General features: G+C 33.4%; 1 protein-coding gene and 1 long non-coding RNA gene across 4 annotated transcripts in view; both read right to left on the bottom strand.

The window, feature by feature from the left end:
• The window catches only part of LOC132756812 (P protein-like), a 34096-nt gene that overhangs the window by 2377 nt on the left and 12416 nt on the right, over positions 1 to 19303 (bottom strand). For all 3 annotated transcript variants that reach the window (XM_060747955.1, XM_060747956.1, XM_060747954.1), the window contains exons 9-18: positions 18993 to 19064; positions 18463 to 18585; positions 17638 to 17762; positions 16955 to 17093; positions 16075 to 16210; positions 14128 to 14272; positions 13659 to 13710; positions 13109 to 13217; positions 11566 to 11693; positions 10917 to 11081 (exon numbers count right to left, since the gene is read on the bottom strand). In XM_060747955.1, coding sequence (XP_060603938.1) covers positions 10917 to 11081; positions 11566 to 11693; positions 13109 to 13217; positions 13659 to 13710; positions 14128 to 14272; positions 16075 to 16210; positions 16955 to 17093; positions 17638 to 17762; positions 18463 to 18585; positions 18993 to 19064 — 1194 coding nt within the window. The remainder of the gene's footprint in view (positions 1 to 10916; positions 11082 to 11565; positions 11694 to 13108; positions 13218 to 13658; positions 13711 to 14127; positions 14273 to 16074; positions 16211 to 16954; positions 17094 to 17637; positions 17763 to 18462; positions 18586 to 18992; positions 19065 to 19303) is intronic.
• LOC132756815 (uncharacterized) lies at positions 1555 to 10393 on the bottom strand. Its single transcript, XR_009629379.1, has 6 exons — positions 9520 to 10393; positions 7652 to 7828; positions 7074 to 7179; positions 6799 to 6909; positions 6237 to 6402; positions 1555 to 4432 (listed from the first exon to the last, which is right to left on the bottom strand). It is a non-coding gene; the product is annotated as an uncharacterized LOC132756815 (long non-coding RNA).

Here is a 19303-nt window from a genome sequence, read left to right on the forward strand (position 1 = left end):
ATGACCTATAATTCATTAATGCATTGTTTTGTCTTGCTATAAGAGTGTCAAATGATAAAATATGTATCAACTGAATAAAGAAGAATATCAAAGTGTGTAATTGTGGACCCTTATAGTTATGTAAATCATTCTTTGAAGTAACCAAGGTAGATTGAATAAACCACTGCAGTTCATAAATAATAGAATCAATGATTAACCAAGCCTTCAATATTTTCAATTTTATAGCAACCTTAAATAACGTTTTTTATCTGAACTATTTTGATAGTAAACTGAAAAGAATCTCTCCTTGCTTTAACCCTTTCCCCCATGAGCATATTGTGAAAAATGGCCGTTTTCACTGAAAAGCCTCCTGTTACAAGTTCAAACTGCTATGAAACTATGAAAAATGCTTCAATACTAATCAAACTTGGCACAAATGTTGACTGGACCATTGCCTTTGTAACGACATGCTCAGTTTTAAATTTCCTGTTACCATGGCAACGAGGGGACATCTCAAAATTGCCAAAAATCACTATTTTGCCTCGAGTTTTTCCATCAAAATTTATTTCAAAGTGCTGCAACTTCTCAAGGGATTGAGATAGAGTCAAAGGCTTTTCAGCGTTGGTTAAACGTTACATTATGATCGACCTGGGGTCATTTTTAGCCTCTCACAAGTCCAAAATTTTCTTGGCGATGAGGGCGACTCCGCCCCCCTTCAAACCCCCCTAACAGAAGGGGGCACATCCCCCTTCTGGCAACCCCCTGATGTATCTTTTGGATGGGGGTCGGCGCCGAAAAAGTGCTCAATTTTTTAAGCAACATTTCTCAAACGAAAACATGTGTTTTGGGCCCAAATAGGACATTTTTTCACTATTTGAGGCCCAAAAAAAGGGGGGGGGTCAAAAGTGCGTTGTTTCGCGTATATATGTGGTAAAGGGTTAACAAAAAATGATGAAAAACTTTGGAATCACCTAAAAACTAGTTTTTCCATGTTAACATGTGGTCTTTCACCTAATTTTGGTGAAAAATTGTTGTTTTGTAACATTTATAATTTTTTTAGTTAACCCTTTCCCCCATGAGCATATTGTGAAAAATGGCCTTTTTCACTGAAAAGCCTCCTGTTACAAGTTCAAACTGCTATGAAACTATGAAAAATGCTTCAATACTAATCAAACTTGGCACAAATGTTGACTGGACCATTGCCTTTGTAACGACATGCTCAGTTTTAAATTTCCTGTTACCATGGCAACGAGGGGACATCTCAAAATTGACCAGATGGCCATAGTAAACAAATAGTTGTTACATGAATTTTAACAGTGTTAAAATTACAAAATGTAATAGTAAATAATAATTGCAGTAAAAACTTCAATCTTGATAAACATGACCCAGATAAAGGTGAAAGCCAACTGTTACTCTGGTCCATCATTCCGACACTGGAATATGAGCCATGTTTTTACCATTTGTCTGTCCCTAGGTCAATGCTGTGGTTTTGTTTTAATGCCAAAATATTCAAACTTTCAGTGCACTTGACTAAGATGATACTATTTGTTGGCAGGGAAGGGCCTTTACTAAGGATAACCCTTACCAAAAAAAGGGCTCTCTGGTGAACATTGCGGCAAGTTTGCCGCAAACATTGCGGTGAGTTTGCGGCAAACTGCTTTCAGCAATTATTTACCATGCAAATGAGGTTTGCGGCAAATTTGCCGCAACTCATGAGGTTAGCGGCAAACTTGCCGCAAACTATAGGGGGAGGTAGCTTCTGTTTGCGGCAAATTTACCGCAAACCTCATTTGCATGGTAAAAGTTTGCAGATGTTCGCCAAAAGTTTGCGGCAAATTTGCAGCAAACTTCATTTGCATAGTAAGTTTGCGGATGTTCGCCAGAAGCTTTTGGTAACACTGCGGCAAACTTCATTTGCATATTTGCCAGTTTCAGCAAATATGTTATGGCGATATTTTGGCAAACATTTTGGTAAAGTTCTGGCGAACAATTTTTTCAAACATTGGAATAATAAAAACTAGCTGAATTATAAGAAAACAAATACATATTGGTTTAACACATTTTTTCAATAGAAAATAAAAGAAATATTACAAACATATCAGTAGAATAAAATGAAATTTGATAAATTTATAAAATAAAGAAATTAATTCCCCAAAAGAGATAAATTTTACACACATTTTATTAGCAACTGATTCTATACATATTTGACTTTCATAAATTTCCACTCTTTAGTTATGATGCTATCATGAATTGTTCATATTACTTAATAATCAATTAAAACAAGAGCCGGTTGAACCGGGGTGATCCTAGATACAGAAAAGTATATCTTTTGAAGTTTCAGGGTTATGTCCCAGACAAAGTTCAAAGTGTGATAATTCCAAAATAGTTGTAAAATCCCACTTTAAATAACAACGTTATGGGCCGTACACATTTTTGCTTCAAGGTCATGCTGTGACCTAGACCTTCAAGGTAATGACCCAAATGTTGCATGTGACATATTGTCTCAATATGGTGATCATTTCGGTGAAATAGTTGTAAAATCCGACTTCAAATAACGAATTTATGGGCCTGACACGATTTTGCTTCAATGTCATGTTGCGACCTTGACCTTCAAGGTATTGACCAAAATGGTGTGTGCGACACATCGTCTCAATATGGTGATCATTTCTGTGAAATAGTTGTAAAATCCGACATCAAATAACCAAGTTATGGGCCGGCAAAATTTTTGTTTAAGGTCATGCTGTGACATTGACCTTCAAGGTAACGACCCAAATGCTGCGCACGACACATCGTCTCAATATGGTGATCATTACTTTTAAATAGCTTTAAAATCCGACTTCAAATAACGAAGTGATGGGCCGGACATGATTTTGTTCAAGGTCATGGTGTGACCTTGACCTTCAAGGTAGCGACCCAAATGTTGCGGGCGACAGGTCGTCTCAATATGGTGATCATTTCTGTGAAATAGTTTTAAAATCCAACTTGAAATAACAAAGTTATGGGCTGGACACGACTTCAGATTCGTATGTACGTACAGACAGACAACCCAATGACTATATGGTCCGCCGAAATTTTTCGGGGAGCATATAAACAATGTTTGACAATAGCTATTTTTCAGCACATGTTGCAGTATTTCTTAGCACCATAAATGGGAAATATAATATTGTTGTAAAAGCTAAAAATCAGAAAAGTTACAGTTTGAAATCTTCTATCTGGACAAAAAGTTTCATTCAAACATGAACTGGCATGGATTAACATACATACTTCGACATCCACTTAGACAAATCACTATTAATAACAATAAATACTAACAATAGCGTTATGTGTTATGCAAAAATAGACTAGACCAATAATGGCTTTCAAAATTGTAAAAATGAATCTCAAAAATATATTTTGGTCTTAAACAAACAACATATTTCATGGACATAATACCTTCAGATTTAAACTCATATGTCATATAACATTATGATTGTGAGCAAAACAATATCTGACACGAACAATTATGGCTTTCAAAATTGTTAAAATTAATCACAACAATATATTTGGGTCTTATACAAACAACGAATTTCATAGACATAATTTTTTGTTTGCTTGTTTTGGGTTTTTACGTCACATCAACACAGTAAAGGTCATATCGTGACGTTCAGGTGCCCTTCCTTGCATTATTTCAGGCACGAACGGGTATCTGAGTAGAACCACTGACGTTCAGTTAAGCTAGCTGGATAGCTTCCTCACAAGACAGATTCCAAAGTCCCTGTCGGGATTCCAACCCACAGCGGTGAGGGGCAAGTGGTTTGAAGTCAATGACCTTAACCACTCGGCCACGGATGCCCCTCATGGACATAATAACTAAAGATTTAAACTAAATGTCTTTAGTCATGTCATATAACAATTGCAAGCAAAACAAAAACAAACTAGAGCAATAATGGCTTTCAAAATTGTAAAAATGAATCTTAACAATATTTTTGGGTCTTATACAAATATAGACATAACTATTAAAGATTAAAACTAATTGTCTTTAGCCATGTAATATAATGATTGAAAGCAAAACAAAAACTGACTAGAACAATAATCATAAATGGCTTTCAAATTTGTAAAAATGAATCTTAACAATATATTTGGGTCTTATACAAACATAAACATAATAACTTAAGAATAAAACTAAATGTCTTTAGTCATGTCATATAGCGATTGCAAGCAAAACAAAAACTGACTAGACAATATCGTAAGTTTGCATGAAATTGGCTTGGCAATTTATGAGATGTTGTTTAAAGATCAAGTTTACGGACGAAAGATAGACAAAAGCTCGCAATGTCACTTTGTTAGCTAAAAACGCACTACTTTACTCTTTCACTCTTCCAAGTTTCAGTGCCCTGGCCCATTGTGTGTATTTTGGTGTTGACTGCTTTGGTGACTAAGCTTCTCTCCATATTTAGTTTATTGGTGCAGTACACTGAAAAAAAACAAGGTTTATTTTTCATTTCCATGTTACCATGTTTATACTGGATAAAACTAGAACTATCACTGAAGGTGAATGATACCCCAAAACCCCACTTTGAAGTAAAGTGGCAGTAATCTATTAGTAAAGCCCACCTACAAATGAAGAAAATAAACACCAAAGGCAATTATTATTTATTGCTGGCTTGATTTTGATCTGTTGGGATGAACATGTATTTGCATTGCAAAACCTAGATTTATTTACAAATGACAAGTGGCTCATAAATTATATTATTTATCTAACTTAGTTAAGAAATCAAGGTATCATGTTAAAAAAACACCAAAATAACAAACAAGAGCGATCAGTGATCACATGTGTCGCCTCATGATGGCCAATTTCATGTTGGGACAAGTTTTGTGACTGACAGACAGACAGACAGTGCACAACTAGACTTGGTACTGATCATTCCTTTAAAGTTTGGATGAAATTGCACCAGTAGTTTTTGAGGAGTAGTCCGGACAAGCTTTTATGTATCTGGCAACACACAGAAAAAAACCCACCTTTTCATCAAACTTGCCAAAATATCATTCAACCGGAAAACCTGTGCAATATGTGCAAGGACTTGAGCAACAGATCAATCCTGTAAAGTTTCATTGAAATTGCATTTGTGGTATAAGAGATGTAGTCCGGACAAACTTAAAAAAAGGGCCATACCTCTGACAAAAATCATTGAACCGGAAAATGCTGACAATATGCACAACTAGACTTGGTACTGATCATTCCTGTAAAGTTTGGATGAAATTGCACCAGTAGTTTATGAGGAGTAGTCAGGACAAGCTTTTGTGTATCTGGCAACACACAGAAAAAAACACCTTTTTATCAAAGGGCCATAACTCGGCCATAACTCGGCCAAAAATCATTCAACCGGAAAACTGTGAAATATGCACAAGGACTTAAGCTACAGATCAACCCTGTAAAGTTTCATTGAAATTGCATTAGTGGTATAAGAGAAGTAGTCAAGACAAACTTTAAAAATAAAAATTATTAAAGGGCCATAACTCTGACAAAAATCATTGAACCGGAAAATGCTGACAAAATGCACAACTAGACTTGGTACTGATCATTCCTGTAAAGTTTGGATGAAATTGCACCAGTAGTTTATGAGGAGTAGTCCGGACAAGTTTTGTGACGGACGGACAGATAGACAAGACGACGGAGAAATGATCCCTATATGTTGCAACTACTCCATAGAGGCGACACAAAAATGAACCATGCTGTGAACATGACAGCTAGGTCAGAACTCAAAGTTAAAACCAGGGTAATTCAAATAACCATTAGGATTTTTCTTCTAAATGCCACTGTTTGAAAGAACAATGTTGACTAACCAGTCTTACTTGTATGCAAAACTCACTTTTTCAATTATACATCAATAACAGTGGTTAAAATATACACAGATACTTTTCTGACAAATTCTAAATCATTACTGACATGATGACTGAGAAAAACTTGAAATGTGTCAATAAAACACGGATGCCCCCACACGCCACTGTTCTGTCAATCTTATGACTCTAGGTCAAATAGTTTTTGGACTACATGTGCCACAAGTTGAAAACTAAAAATCAACAAAGGGCCATTATTCTGTTTAATTTAGTTGCAGCAAAAATTCCTTCCTTTACTACCATCTACACATTAAGTTTGTTAATCCCTGGAAGTTTAAGCAAAATCTGCCATCCGGTTTAAGAGGAGTTGCGTTCACAAGATTTTGGGACAGACTGACAAGTGCCACGCTATATGCTAAAAATAATCTTATTTTACTTACATGTTAAACTGTCAAATCCTCTTTTGTGCCAGGCAGTATCTACTGCACAAGACATACCACTGCGGGTTTTACAGGGAAATTTCGGGGAAAGTCTTAATCTGCTGTGAGGTTTTTTAAGATGTGGACCACTTCTGATTTGTTTTCAACCTTTGACTGTCTGTGAGAACTGTAATTGTAAAAATATATTTCAAAAATATTTTCTGTATTTTAAGATTCATCTTTAAACGTAATATTGACAAATAATTAATATTGAAGATTGAACACCAATGAATTGACAATAACATATTTATAATTAATGTAACACAATGTTCATACAGTTACTAGAATAAGTTTTGTTAATTATTAATGCTAATTGCACGACTTTTTCCTGACCAATTTTAGTAATCACTTTTATGAAATAATTCGGACTGCATATCGATTATTCATCACATGAAGATACATCAAATTGTTTCTATTGAAGACGACCCCAAATAGCATTACAAAATTATCACAGTATTATCATTTAATTGCTACACCATGATTATAAATATATATAAAAAAAACCTCATAGATTTCAACTTACAGTTTAATAGGCATTTTTGTTTGATGTATTGTTGAGGATTGTTAATCACAATTGTATAAATCTGACCATTCACTGTCATTTGTAACTGTAGCATATGACTGATGAATAGACCTTGAATAAAAAAAAAATACATATGTACAAACAGTATATGGAGAGATATTCATATATTGAAGCAACTGACATAACACAAACAGTTCAACAACACCAGTCAGTTTTGCATAGTCCTTTACTTTCGTAAATAAACAAAATACAGAAAACAAACTACCAGTACTCACTTTAGTGCTGGCAAACATCTGGCAAAGGACATCCTCCGAGATCTTGTCAATAAGATCTTCCATGATGTTGTGTTCTGATACCATTGATTCTTCATGATGCACATCCCTTAAAAAGAATGCATGTATTTAATATGAATTTTAGTCTTAACCAATGAAGGTAAAATATGATAAACAAGATCAACAAGGAAAGGCGGCGTTCAATGAACGCAACCCCCATATGACCAAGCAACAAGTACCAATGGCAAGGAGCCCAGGCGGACCCAGTTTGTCATGTAGAAATAAATACTTTTTTAAAAAAACAATTACACATTCATGTTATTTTGAAAAAAGAAATATGTACATGAATATAGAAATATAGAGTAACATGCAAAAACAACAAAGCCATTGTTTAAAAATTCTTTTCTCATATATGGATTGTATAATATTCTTTGGTTCCCTAAACCACGAGTGTGCCAGCAATATAGGATTATACCATGATAAGCTGCATAGACATATAATTACAAAATAATTATTGAAATTCTTCCAATTCAAGTACATGTTATTTCGAAAATATCATTGTAAATGTAAATGTGTCTTACTCCATTTCCTTGATCTTATGCAGCAGATTCTGTCGGCATAGAAGCCAGTGCTGTTTCAATGATATTTCCAACACGTCTCTCCATTTCTTTTCATGTTTTTATTTCCAATTGTTGGTATATTTAGTGTTGACAACAAATTGTTGACCCTCACCGGCCCACCTACACTATCAATCATTGCTGTAAGAAAATGAAAGAAACAAATTATTTCATTAAAGTACATGTATACAAATATTTTGTCAAAAAAAAACTTCACATGGATTGTAATTTACATAACCATGATAATAACACATTGCATAAATTAATATAGAGCTATTTTTAGCTGCCTCATGTACGTTGAATATTAGTACTACTGTGACTGTGTGTATTGGCAGCCTAGTGTAAACTGTGTCTTTTATATAATGTACATGTAGGATTCTGTAATGTCTTACTAAAAATTGCATTGTTGCAAGATTTAATTTAGCAACGTTTTATCATTTGTTTTTCAAATTTCTCAGTGACTTTGGGGAAATTAAAACAGTTCAGAGGGAAGTTTATAAAACATTTCACAATAGGACGTGGCTAGCCGTACGGGCCCGTACGGCTAGCCAAAAGTTCTAGCCGTACGTGAGTCACGTACGACTAGCCAGGACACACTGTATTGGCTAGCCGTACGGCACTTTTCAAAATTATATGGAGTATGTGAGTCACGTGCGGCTAGAACTTTTGGCTAGCCGTACGGCTAGCCACTTCTTTCACAATAAGGAGTAGTGTTTTACAGCTAAACACAAACAAGATACATGTATTCTGTATAATAAATTAATTATTTATAAATCTGAAACATAAATTTGGTCCGCATAATTTTACATGTTTGACATCATTGGAAGACAAGTAAATAAACACTGATAAATCATAATGTATCGATATATTCATTTTGGTACGAGACATTACATCTATGAATTCATAGCTTAAGGTCTTCAGCGTACCCGTTTATATATATGACATGACGTGAACGCTGAAGATAACCCCGTAGGGAAAGTCCACCAATAATCGTGCCAGGAATCTGACACGCTCGTATTTATTTATCGAACATGCCACGAAGTAAAGTGAAGCATACCTTGATAAAACGATATATAATCTGTTGATAAGCCAAGGATGGACAAATAAAAATCTTATTAGGAACATAAACTACCTAATAGTTTCCGACAGGTAAAAATTTCGGCACTTGGCCGCCATCTTGCCAAAATGTTTGACCACGTGATTACGAGATTGACCTTTAGGAACCCATGTGCCTCCAATATTTTTATAGATTACTTTTTTTTAAGATGTTGAAAAAGGTTATTTACTGACTGTTATATTCAATAAAATCATATTTAAATACTAAAAAATTTATGAAAATAAATAAAAACATTATTTTGAATAAAAATATCGAAATCATGTCAACAAAATGTTCTAAATATAGTACACAACTCTATTCAAATCTGTTCCCGCGAATGACGTCATACGAGGTCTCGCGTGGCACTTGAATGTCATGGCCGATTGTAGTCGGTGAAAATCGATGTTTTTACTGTTAAATAGGCAATTTTAATGACGGTATTAATATTTTATTACTTGAATTGGTATAGAACGATATTTAAATAATTGTTTTACCGTAAAATGCACAAGAATTGATCGGGTCAAGTGTATTTGCAAGTGAAAAACAAGAATAAATCAACTTATGTTATTCTGGTTAGGTTTCGTAACGGGTCTAATCCAAAACTTTAATGCCGCATCTGATGAAAAACAAAAATGTTAAAAAGCGGCTTATAAAGTTTTGGAAGCCAGAACTAATGAATTCATTATCAGTATATAGTACTTAATGTAAACTATGATGCAATACATTAATCACTTACCTGTTCCTAATTTTGTGTTGACAACGAACCATGGCATTCCAACTTTCACAGGTCTTCAATCTACTAGAGTCTGTGTGTTTTTCCATAGGGAACACAATTCACATGACCGCATTCTGTGTTTCGACATTTCACATACAAATAACCAGACACTCCCTGTTTAAATTCACCTAACATGTTGTCAAAAGTTAATCAGTGCTGTTAATGGTAGCCAACTGGTCCAAGTCTACATTTTTTACAAAATCTTAGGTTTGACCGTAACACGCCAAACTCAACGATTCTTCTTCCCTCTTTCCAACCCTCATTATCAACCGATTTAGGAAGAGTTGATGTCTTGTAGAGCTGGTTTGGTTGACACGTAATACTGGTTACCTGCACTATAGTTATGTTCTATAATAAAGTCGGAATACTTGAGTTTTCTGCATCTTTTTACACTTTTTTTTAATCGACCGAGCGTATCACGCTGTAAGACGCCATGTTAGATATCTGCGGAAATTACGTCATTTTCTTGGGGAATACTACCACGTGACCGGGGATATTCGCTATTATTAGAATTCCGACTTTATACGTAAACAAACGAAGTTCGTTACGATAAATGGCGAGATATGGCGGTAATTGTCGAAGATTGCCGATTTCATTATGGGTCTTCTACCTTATAATTTTTTAACTGTTATTGTGAACTACAATACCCTCCATGATACATATGATGTTTCAATTTGATAACTCTTAGGCAAAAAATAAAAATTTGTTTGTTTCCACTTCCCGACCCATAAAAATAAGGTTGGGTAGGTAGGTAGGTTATAGCACGGACTTTAATTGACATTTAAATCCGTGGTTATAGGTAGGTACATGAAGGACTTTTTTTAAATGTGCATAATAATATAATTCCTTGGCAAAATAGTTATTTACTGAACAAAGTTGGATTAACTTTCAGAACTGATATGTTTGTGGCGATAATCTGGCAAACTTGTTTTTATAGAAAAGTTTCTGGTGAACTTTCAGCGAATAATTTTTTTGATAGAAAGATTCTGGCAATCTCTGGCAAATTAGTTTTCCACTGAAAGTTTCTGGCAAACTTTTGGCGAACTACTTAATATTCTGGTGAATTCGCCGCAAAGTCGCCAAATGTTTGCCACAGAGTTGCCACTAGTGGCGATATCTGGCAAACACTTGACACAGTGTTTTGGCGAACTAAAATGTTTGCAGCGAATTTGCGGCAAAGTTGCGGCGAGTTTGCGGCAAACCTTTCCTTTTGGTACGGGAAAATAATCCAAAAGTCAAAATCCTTGCTATTTCCCCAAGGTATAGGATGCTAGAGTTTCTACTGAATTATGTATGTTTTTGTCATATGGCGAGATAGAAAAAGAGACAAAAGTTTCTCAACACAAATGTTTATTTACCATGGCTGTTGTGAAAGGTATGTTGTCTATGAAGCTAGAAGCTATTGCAGACACCCATAATATTAGAATGATAGCCACGAGTATTTGTTGATCCTTCTCTACATCTACTAGAATACTCTTCACTCCTCCACCTATCCAACTGATCAGACCCAACTCTTTTAGTCCCTAGAAATAAGTATATCATTTGTTATTTATGCCTAACTGTACGAAATTCAGGTAATGAACTTTACCAGTTTTGAATCTGGAGCTGTCAGCAATTTAAGGGAATTCAAAACTAAATTTGAGCTACCCGTAGCATATTAAACAGATGTAAAGACTGGTCTGACCATATACTGGTGGGAAAAATGTAATAATCAAAATAAGAATTCACAATCAGGGTTTTTAAGAATAATATGGTAAAAATGCATGATCATCATCTTTTCGAGTCAAAATGCATGTGTCCTTAAAAATGTGGAAACCAGCCTAAAAAGTTCCACAGAATGTGGTTGCTAATTGTATTTGCAAGGTCGCATGAGTAGAATATGTTGTCCATGGATAGGCCCTTAGGATTTATGATTCATGTAGAACTTAATATGCTTGATGATGATATAAATAAAGCCTTACCTCCATTAGGGAGAAAAGAGCGATAATGATATAAATAAAGCCTTACCTCCATTAGGGAGAAAAGAGCAGCAAAGAAGATAAGTGTTGACCACTCTACCATATGTAAAATGGTCTCTAAATCCTGCATGTCTGCCAATACCATCAACATAATGGCTCCCATGATCGCAATCCAACCTGTTAGACAGTTACATTAGGTCACAGATTTTTTTGTTATTATAATTTACTTTTTCATTTTATGTAAAGGACTTGACTTGATTATATTTTGTATTAACCACAGTTCCAATTTTCTTTGCTAATTAATGACTTGCCAATAGAAAAAAATAAGAGAGAACTTTTATACATTTTAAACAACATATGAATATGCTTCAAGAGACAACCTGTCATAAGTGAAATAGTCACTGGTCTCTAAGTGTTAGATAAGACAGGTAGATGCATTGCTTTAGTATCATATAATAAGCATATCATACAACAATTCAATATTTTATTGAGCATATGAACATATTTAAATGTTCTTTACCCACATATATAACATGCAAGACGGTGACATTTATTACAATGAGAAGAGCATGATTATGTTATTACAATGAACTATATAAATAACTAAAGAACAATATTCACATGAATATATATAACCAGTGACAGCATTAATATTGAAATAGAAAGTATAGAATAAAATTAATCATATCAAAACAAATGATTTTTACAAAGTTGAAAACAAGTAAAAAATACAAACATTTGTAAAAGAACAATATTCCGTACCAGTACAACTTGGCCCATCTGATCACTGGTGCATACAAAGTAAATAATACTATCTGGGGCGGTCATTGATTTGTTTATATTAGGAGTTCAGATAAATCAGGTAAGGCCAAATTTATATAGGTACTGAATATTATGGTTTCATGACATCATATATTTAAATAATATTTACATTTTAAATTTTTATTTTTAACTAATTTCTGAACGTAGTTTTGTTGCTAAGAATATATATTTAGCAAGTTTATTTAATACATTTGATTGTTGTGTTGACAGTAACATACGAAACTTTTGTAGTGTTGGCCAATGACAATAATATTTTGGAAGACATTTATTTCTTATTTCACGGTAATGTTGGCATACAAGAACAAAGTGGTATTCATCTTCAACAACATTCATATTGCAAAAAATACATTTTCTATTTTCTCTTGGTATGTTTCTAAATCTACCTTCTTCTATTGCTAGTCTATGTGATGAACATCTAAGTCTAGTGAGAGCTATGCGATGAGAATCATTTTTTACACATGATAAATATTTTTCAAATCCTATACTATATGAATTAGAATTCCAACACAAAAAGGTTCATTAATTATGACAAACTGTTGACTTTTAATAGTTAATAATTACTTAAACTGGTACATTAACTATTTGTCTCCAAAATGCCTAACTTTAATGTATTGATACAGATGCAGAAAATAAGTTTTAACAATGAAACTTCATAATTGTATTTAATTACAAAATATTAAAAGGGAATTACAGATGAGTGAGTGAATGAATGAATGAATGAATAAATGAACGAATAATATGAATGAATGAATCAGATAGCTTTAAGTTACCTAATCCAATATGCATTTCATCAATGAATGAGTGAAGAAAAAACAACAATATGACCACAGCCAGTACAATCCCACTCTTCACCAGTAATGCTTTATCTGTGATTTTATGCTAAAAAAGATGTAATACATGCATTTAGTTATATATTTCATTCTAAAGGCAGTGCACAGTGAAATTGCCATTCCATATATCTTTCAACAGTCATTCTTAACCCCCATTTCTGGGATGTGTAAGTGCACTGATTTTGTAACTTTGACCCTTCTTCCCAAACTCCTCTCAGTGATTTGATTGGCTGTATGCGAAGCAAAAGGGGGACCACTGCAGGTTTGCCTTTTCTTTCCCAATTTTTGGGATATAGTGAGAAAATCAAGCAAGTTTAAGGAAGAATCGGGCTTATCCTGCAGAGACAACTAGAAAGAACAAGCGCAACTTGACATCACAGACTTCAGCTTGCATTAAACTACTGGTAAACTATACTCACTATTTTAGATGTTTACAGAAGTTAAAAGAAAGAACAACAGAAAAAAAGTCATTTTTGAATCAGTGACTTACTTTCTTTTCAAGTTCTGCCAACATTTCCTTGAAATTCTTCTGTTTTCTTCTCCTGTAAACATATCAATGTCATAACAACAATAGAAAATAGTTTTCAAGAGATGTCATTTAGTGATTTATTGTAAGTAAGACAGAATAGCAACTTCCATTATTTTATCATTCAGTATTTCATAAAAATCAAGAACCAATAAATGTAAAAAATTAAATATTGCATAATTTTCAAGCTCAGGATTGCAATTAGTCCTATAAATATGGCGTCGCTTTGAGATTTTTTTTTGCTTCTGAGCTTGACGACATGACCTATAACAAGCCTGTAACGTCTGATATATTGGACTAGATTGCAATAGACAGCAAGCATCATTCTTGCCGCTGGTTAAAATATAGATATCAAAAATGACATTGCAATTTTGGTATAAGTTATACAATTTTAAAATGATCATAATTAACCATGAAAATCGATAATACATACTTCATTTTATAGATTTGTTTGACCAGTTTATTTTCAAGTTCCGCAACTCTTTGTAGAAATATAGCCTGCATTACTTTCTCCTCCCTGGAAATAGCCACGATACGCTTGGCTGCCCTTTTCCACATATCTATCTCATGACGTAGTTCTAAAAATAGATTTAAGTTCTTGATACTTAGTAATAAGGATATTATCATCATTTCATATGATTGTTTTTTGTTTTTTTAAAGACTCTGCAATAATCATAAAAGGTAGTTAAATTGGTGCAGGAAGCTATTACATGTTCCTCAATGGAGTCCCAAAATGATGAAAAAGTTATACATCTTAAATGCACACAATCTTATTCATCATATGACTCTGTTATGGTCATATGACAAAGGTGCAGGACGAAACCAAATGTTTCTCAGTGAAGTCCTTAACTAATGAAAAAGTTAAGTAATGAAATTTTTTTTTATCCCCCATTGATATCTAAAATGCACAATGTTTTTATCATATGGAGACATTGTAAGATAACCATAACCCCTAGCCTGCTAGCAGCAACATATTTTACCTATGGGATCAGTACAACCATCTGATTATGGTTTGTACTGTTCGCTATTTAGTCAGTACATATTTTTAAATTTTCCCTTAAAATGCTGAAAGATTTTTTGTCCACATTGAAAGATGGATATTTAAGATATTTAGCAAGATAATGGTTAACCAAAATGCCCTATATAGATTTGTTCTTTGTGTAACTTAATGAAAATGTCCTTTGGAAAGATTCTTATCATAAAAATTTTATATGTATCATGAATTACTGTCTTTTTCAGTATTATCTATGATCCCTATAGGACTGTCTTATTCAGTATAACCTGTGATCTCTTTTTGACTGTCTTATCAGAATTACATGTAATCTGTATTGGATTGTCTTATTCAGTATTACTTGTAATCTGTATTGGATTATCTTATTCAGTAATACCTGTGATCTCTATTGGATTGTCTTATTCAGTATTACTTGTGATCCCTACTGGATTATCTTATTCAGTATTACCTTTGATCCCTACTGGATTGTCTTACTCAGTATTACCTGTGATCTCTATTACATTGTCTTATTCAGTATTACCTGTGATCCCTATTGGACTGTCTTATTCAGTATAACCTGTGATCCCTATCAGATTGTCTTATCATTATTACCTGTAATCTGTATTGGATTGCCTTGTTCAGTATTACCTGTAATCTCTATTGGATTGTCTTATTTAGTATTACCTGTAATCTCTATTGGATTGCCTTATTCAGTATTACCTGTAATCTCTATTGGATTGTCTTATTTAGTATTACCTGTAATCTCTATTGGATTGTCTTATTCAGTATTACCTGTAATCTCTATTGGATTGTCTTATTCAGTATTACCTGTAATCCCTATTGGATTGTCTTATTCAGTATTACATGTGATCTCTATTGTCTTATTCAGTATTACCTGTGATCCCTACTGGATTGTCTTATTCAGTATTACCTGTGATCTCTATTGGATTGTCTTATTCAGTATTACCTGTGATCTCTATTGGATTGTCTTATTCAGTATTACCTGTGATCCCTACTGTATTGTCTTATTCAGTTTTCACTGTGATCTCTATTGGATTGTATTATTCAGTATTACCTGTGATCCCTACTGTATTGTCTTATTCAGTATTACCTGTGATATCTATTGGATTGTCTTATTCAGTATTACCTGTGATCCCTACTGTATTGTCTTATTCAGTATTACATGTGATCTCTATTGGATTGTCTTATTCAGTATTACCTGTGATCTCTATTGGATTGTTTTATTCAGTATTACCTGTGATCTTTATTGGATTGTCTTATTCAGTATTACCTGTTATCTCTATTGGCTTGTCATATTCAGTATTACCTGTGATCCCTACTGGATTGTCTTATTCAGTATTACCCGTGAACCTTTTTATTCAATATTACCTGTGATCTCTATTGGATCTTTATTCTCGAGATCTTCCATGTTTCTGTAGAATAATCTCAGTAATCCATAGCCAGCAAAGGAGCAAAATACAATACCAACTACCATGTGAGCCGTGAAGTTAGAAAACTCTATTTTCTGTAAAAATTTTAGTAAATAAGGTGACATTAACAAAATGAAACTTTACTTATAAATAATTTAATGTTTAATCCTTTAGATGATAATGATTAACTATTAAATTGAGCCTCAGAGTCTTTGAACTTAATCCATAAATCCATGGAACTTTACCCGGAATTCCATGGAACTTTATCAAGAAATCCAGAAATCCAAACAAAACATAATATTGTTATAAATTTTGGGCAACCTGGCTGAACAATCTCATTAAAATTAGATCTTAGTTTTCACTTTGATAATCTTAATAACCTAAATATGTCAAGCCTTCTGAATTTGTTAATTGGGGTGTCAAACAGTTCATTAGTTAGTCAGCCAACACTGCAAAGAGCCTGGTCAGACTGCATGGATGTACAGGTTGGCCTGGCTCTATACTAGTGGCAAAGGCTAATCACTTTCAAACCCTGCAGGTTAAAGACTAATTGCTATGTTGAAAAAAAGTAGTGTATCATCAGTTATTCATGAATTTAGTTTATACAAGTCCATTTTAGCTTTACACATATTGAAACACTTTCAAATCTGTTCGAACCAATTAGTATCAAGCAGTGCGTGTAAAGTTTTTTTGCTCATGGAAACTGCCCTCCTCTGTAGGGGTTTGAACACATGCTGCCAGCAATCATTAAATAGGTTACTAGTTTACCACTTGGCCATGCCACTACTTGATTTTGATAGGAATATTTATGTAAAAAAATGCAAAACAGTCAGACTTACATTTGCTTTAACATCTTTATGTGAGACTATGATCACATTTGGTGGGTCTCCAATGGCAGTGGCCGTTCCTCCAATGTTTGAAAACAACACCTCAGCTATCAGAATCTTCTTAGGGTCTAAATTAAGCACTTCACATAACCTGTAAAATGATAGCAGTGATTTAATCAAAGGAAAAATTTAGCTTTTCTAAATGATTATGTTGATTAAGTGTAAAAGCAGAAATCCTGAATCAGCCAAAAAAGAGATCTTTCCCAGCCAAAGGATTTAAATTTCTTCGTTCATATAGTTCATTTCTGACAAATGACATTAATTTTGATAATAATAACAAAGCAATATGTGGATTTATGCATTCATTCTGAATTAACTAAAAAGTTCAAAGTCCATATTTAAACTTGGAATATAATGAAACTTCAATTAACTAAAAATTCCATTAACCAATATAATTAGGAGATAGGGTTAACATCATTTCTTTAAGCTCAATGATTGTGAAATAACAACTTATATTAATCACTTTTAAGTCCTCTTCCTGGAGATCTTACCAGTACTTTAATCATATGGAATATCATGTCCCTGTCCTGACTATAGCTAGGACTCGAACCCATGACTTCTCAGTGGGGTAACAGACAGGTCATAGCTTTCCTAAAAAGACAGATACAAGCAAACTAATAACTAAATTTATATACCTGATAGTGACTGGGGTAAGTAGCAGTATAGTTGTAACATTGTCAAGAAATGCTGACACCACAGCGCTAAATGCACAAAGCAATGTTATCAATGGCCACACCTGACCTTTGGCTAGCTTGTAGGCCTGAAATAATTTATAACACCTGACAGATCTATGAAAATAAGACTTATATCATAACAGCGAAGTGAACAATTTAGCATCTAAAAAAGCTGTTCAATCAATTCTCATGATACATTGTATTATGTTACTAGAAAATTCAGTCAATTGTACATGCATATGTAACACAGGTTACATGGCAACACTCAGCCCCTTAAGGGCAACAACTGCTAAAATCTAAATTCAGCAGTGTTAAATACAGCTGTTTCTGTGTTTTGCACTTCAATTCTCAATATGATGAATATAACTTTGCTGTTTTTGATATTAGTATTTGTACAAAAACTTAATAATTAGTATTTTCCATGTAAAAATAGGAGCATAACTCTGCAAGTACTGACCACTTAGTTGTGTCCCTTGTCCTACAGATTTATATTGTTCAAATTAGCAAGTATGCAAAAAATGAGTACAGTTACTTTTGATAGTGTTTAAAACTTTACCAAAAATATTACTTTCAGGATAAAAATGCATCTTGTCATGTTATTCCTTGCTTATCATGACAACACACAGTTGTGAGCCATTAAGGGCAATAATGCAATAATCTTTGGAGTAATTCCCCTTCTTAATTTAGATTTTTTTTGTTCAAGAATGCTTATTATATAATATCTTGTAAAATAATTGAAAATTCAAAACATAATTATGCCTTTAAAGAAAAAGAAATGTTACACACCATAAGAGCACAATAATCAAAGAACCCAGTCTCTGAAAAGATGGCCACAATTATCATCATACCAAACAACAATGACAAAGTTTCTACATCTAGCCATGTCATTATCTTCTCCAGGGTTGGACGCTGAAAAACAGACATTGTCAAGTTTGCAGATTGTATGATACATCACAGAGTTTTTTATGGTTATACAAACATAGTAAAATCAACCCTCATTTAATAAGATACAACCTCAAAATGAATTGCAAAGTTCTGTTAAGAAAATAAAATTTTAATTTTGCAATTATAGTTATTTATCTTGCAATTGTTCATACACATATAATAAAGCAGAAGTGATCTATATGAAGAGATTGTATTTATTTAAATCAATATCACGATTTTTAAATTTTGAGAATGATCAATATAACAGGTCAAGTGATGGTTCAATAATTCATATTTCTATTTTTATTGTCCATATATAATAAAGCTTTCGTGGTCACTCACTATAACAAGATTGCATTTAGCAAAGAATTTAACATAAGAGTAAAACTCACCAAACCAAAGGCTGACATTACAGCAACTGTTGCCAGTGACCCTAATATTGCAGCCAGTGTCCTGTGTACCAGCTGAATAGTAAAGAAATATTTAAATTAACTACTTCTAAAATGTTCAGATATAAAAACTGACATTTACCAGTACTTAATGCCAACTTAATAATAAGATTACATATTTATAGACCAAATAAAAACAAAATATTATTATTCCTCAAAGAACAAAGTTTAGAATAATTTAAGCCATTTTGGTAAATCACTACTTTTTTCCAGCAAAAGTCATATATCATAAGATATATCTCAAACAAATGAGA

This window comes from Ruditapes philippinarum, unplaced genomic scaffold (genome assembly GCF_026571515.1).
Source record: "Ruditapes philippinarum isolate M1 unplaced genomic scaffold, ASM2657151v2 ctg1408_1_1_1_1, whole genome shotgun sequence".
NCBI lineage: Eukaryota > Metazoa > Mollusca > Bivalvia > Venerida > Veneridae > Ruditapes > Ruditapes philippinarum.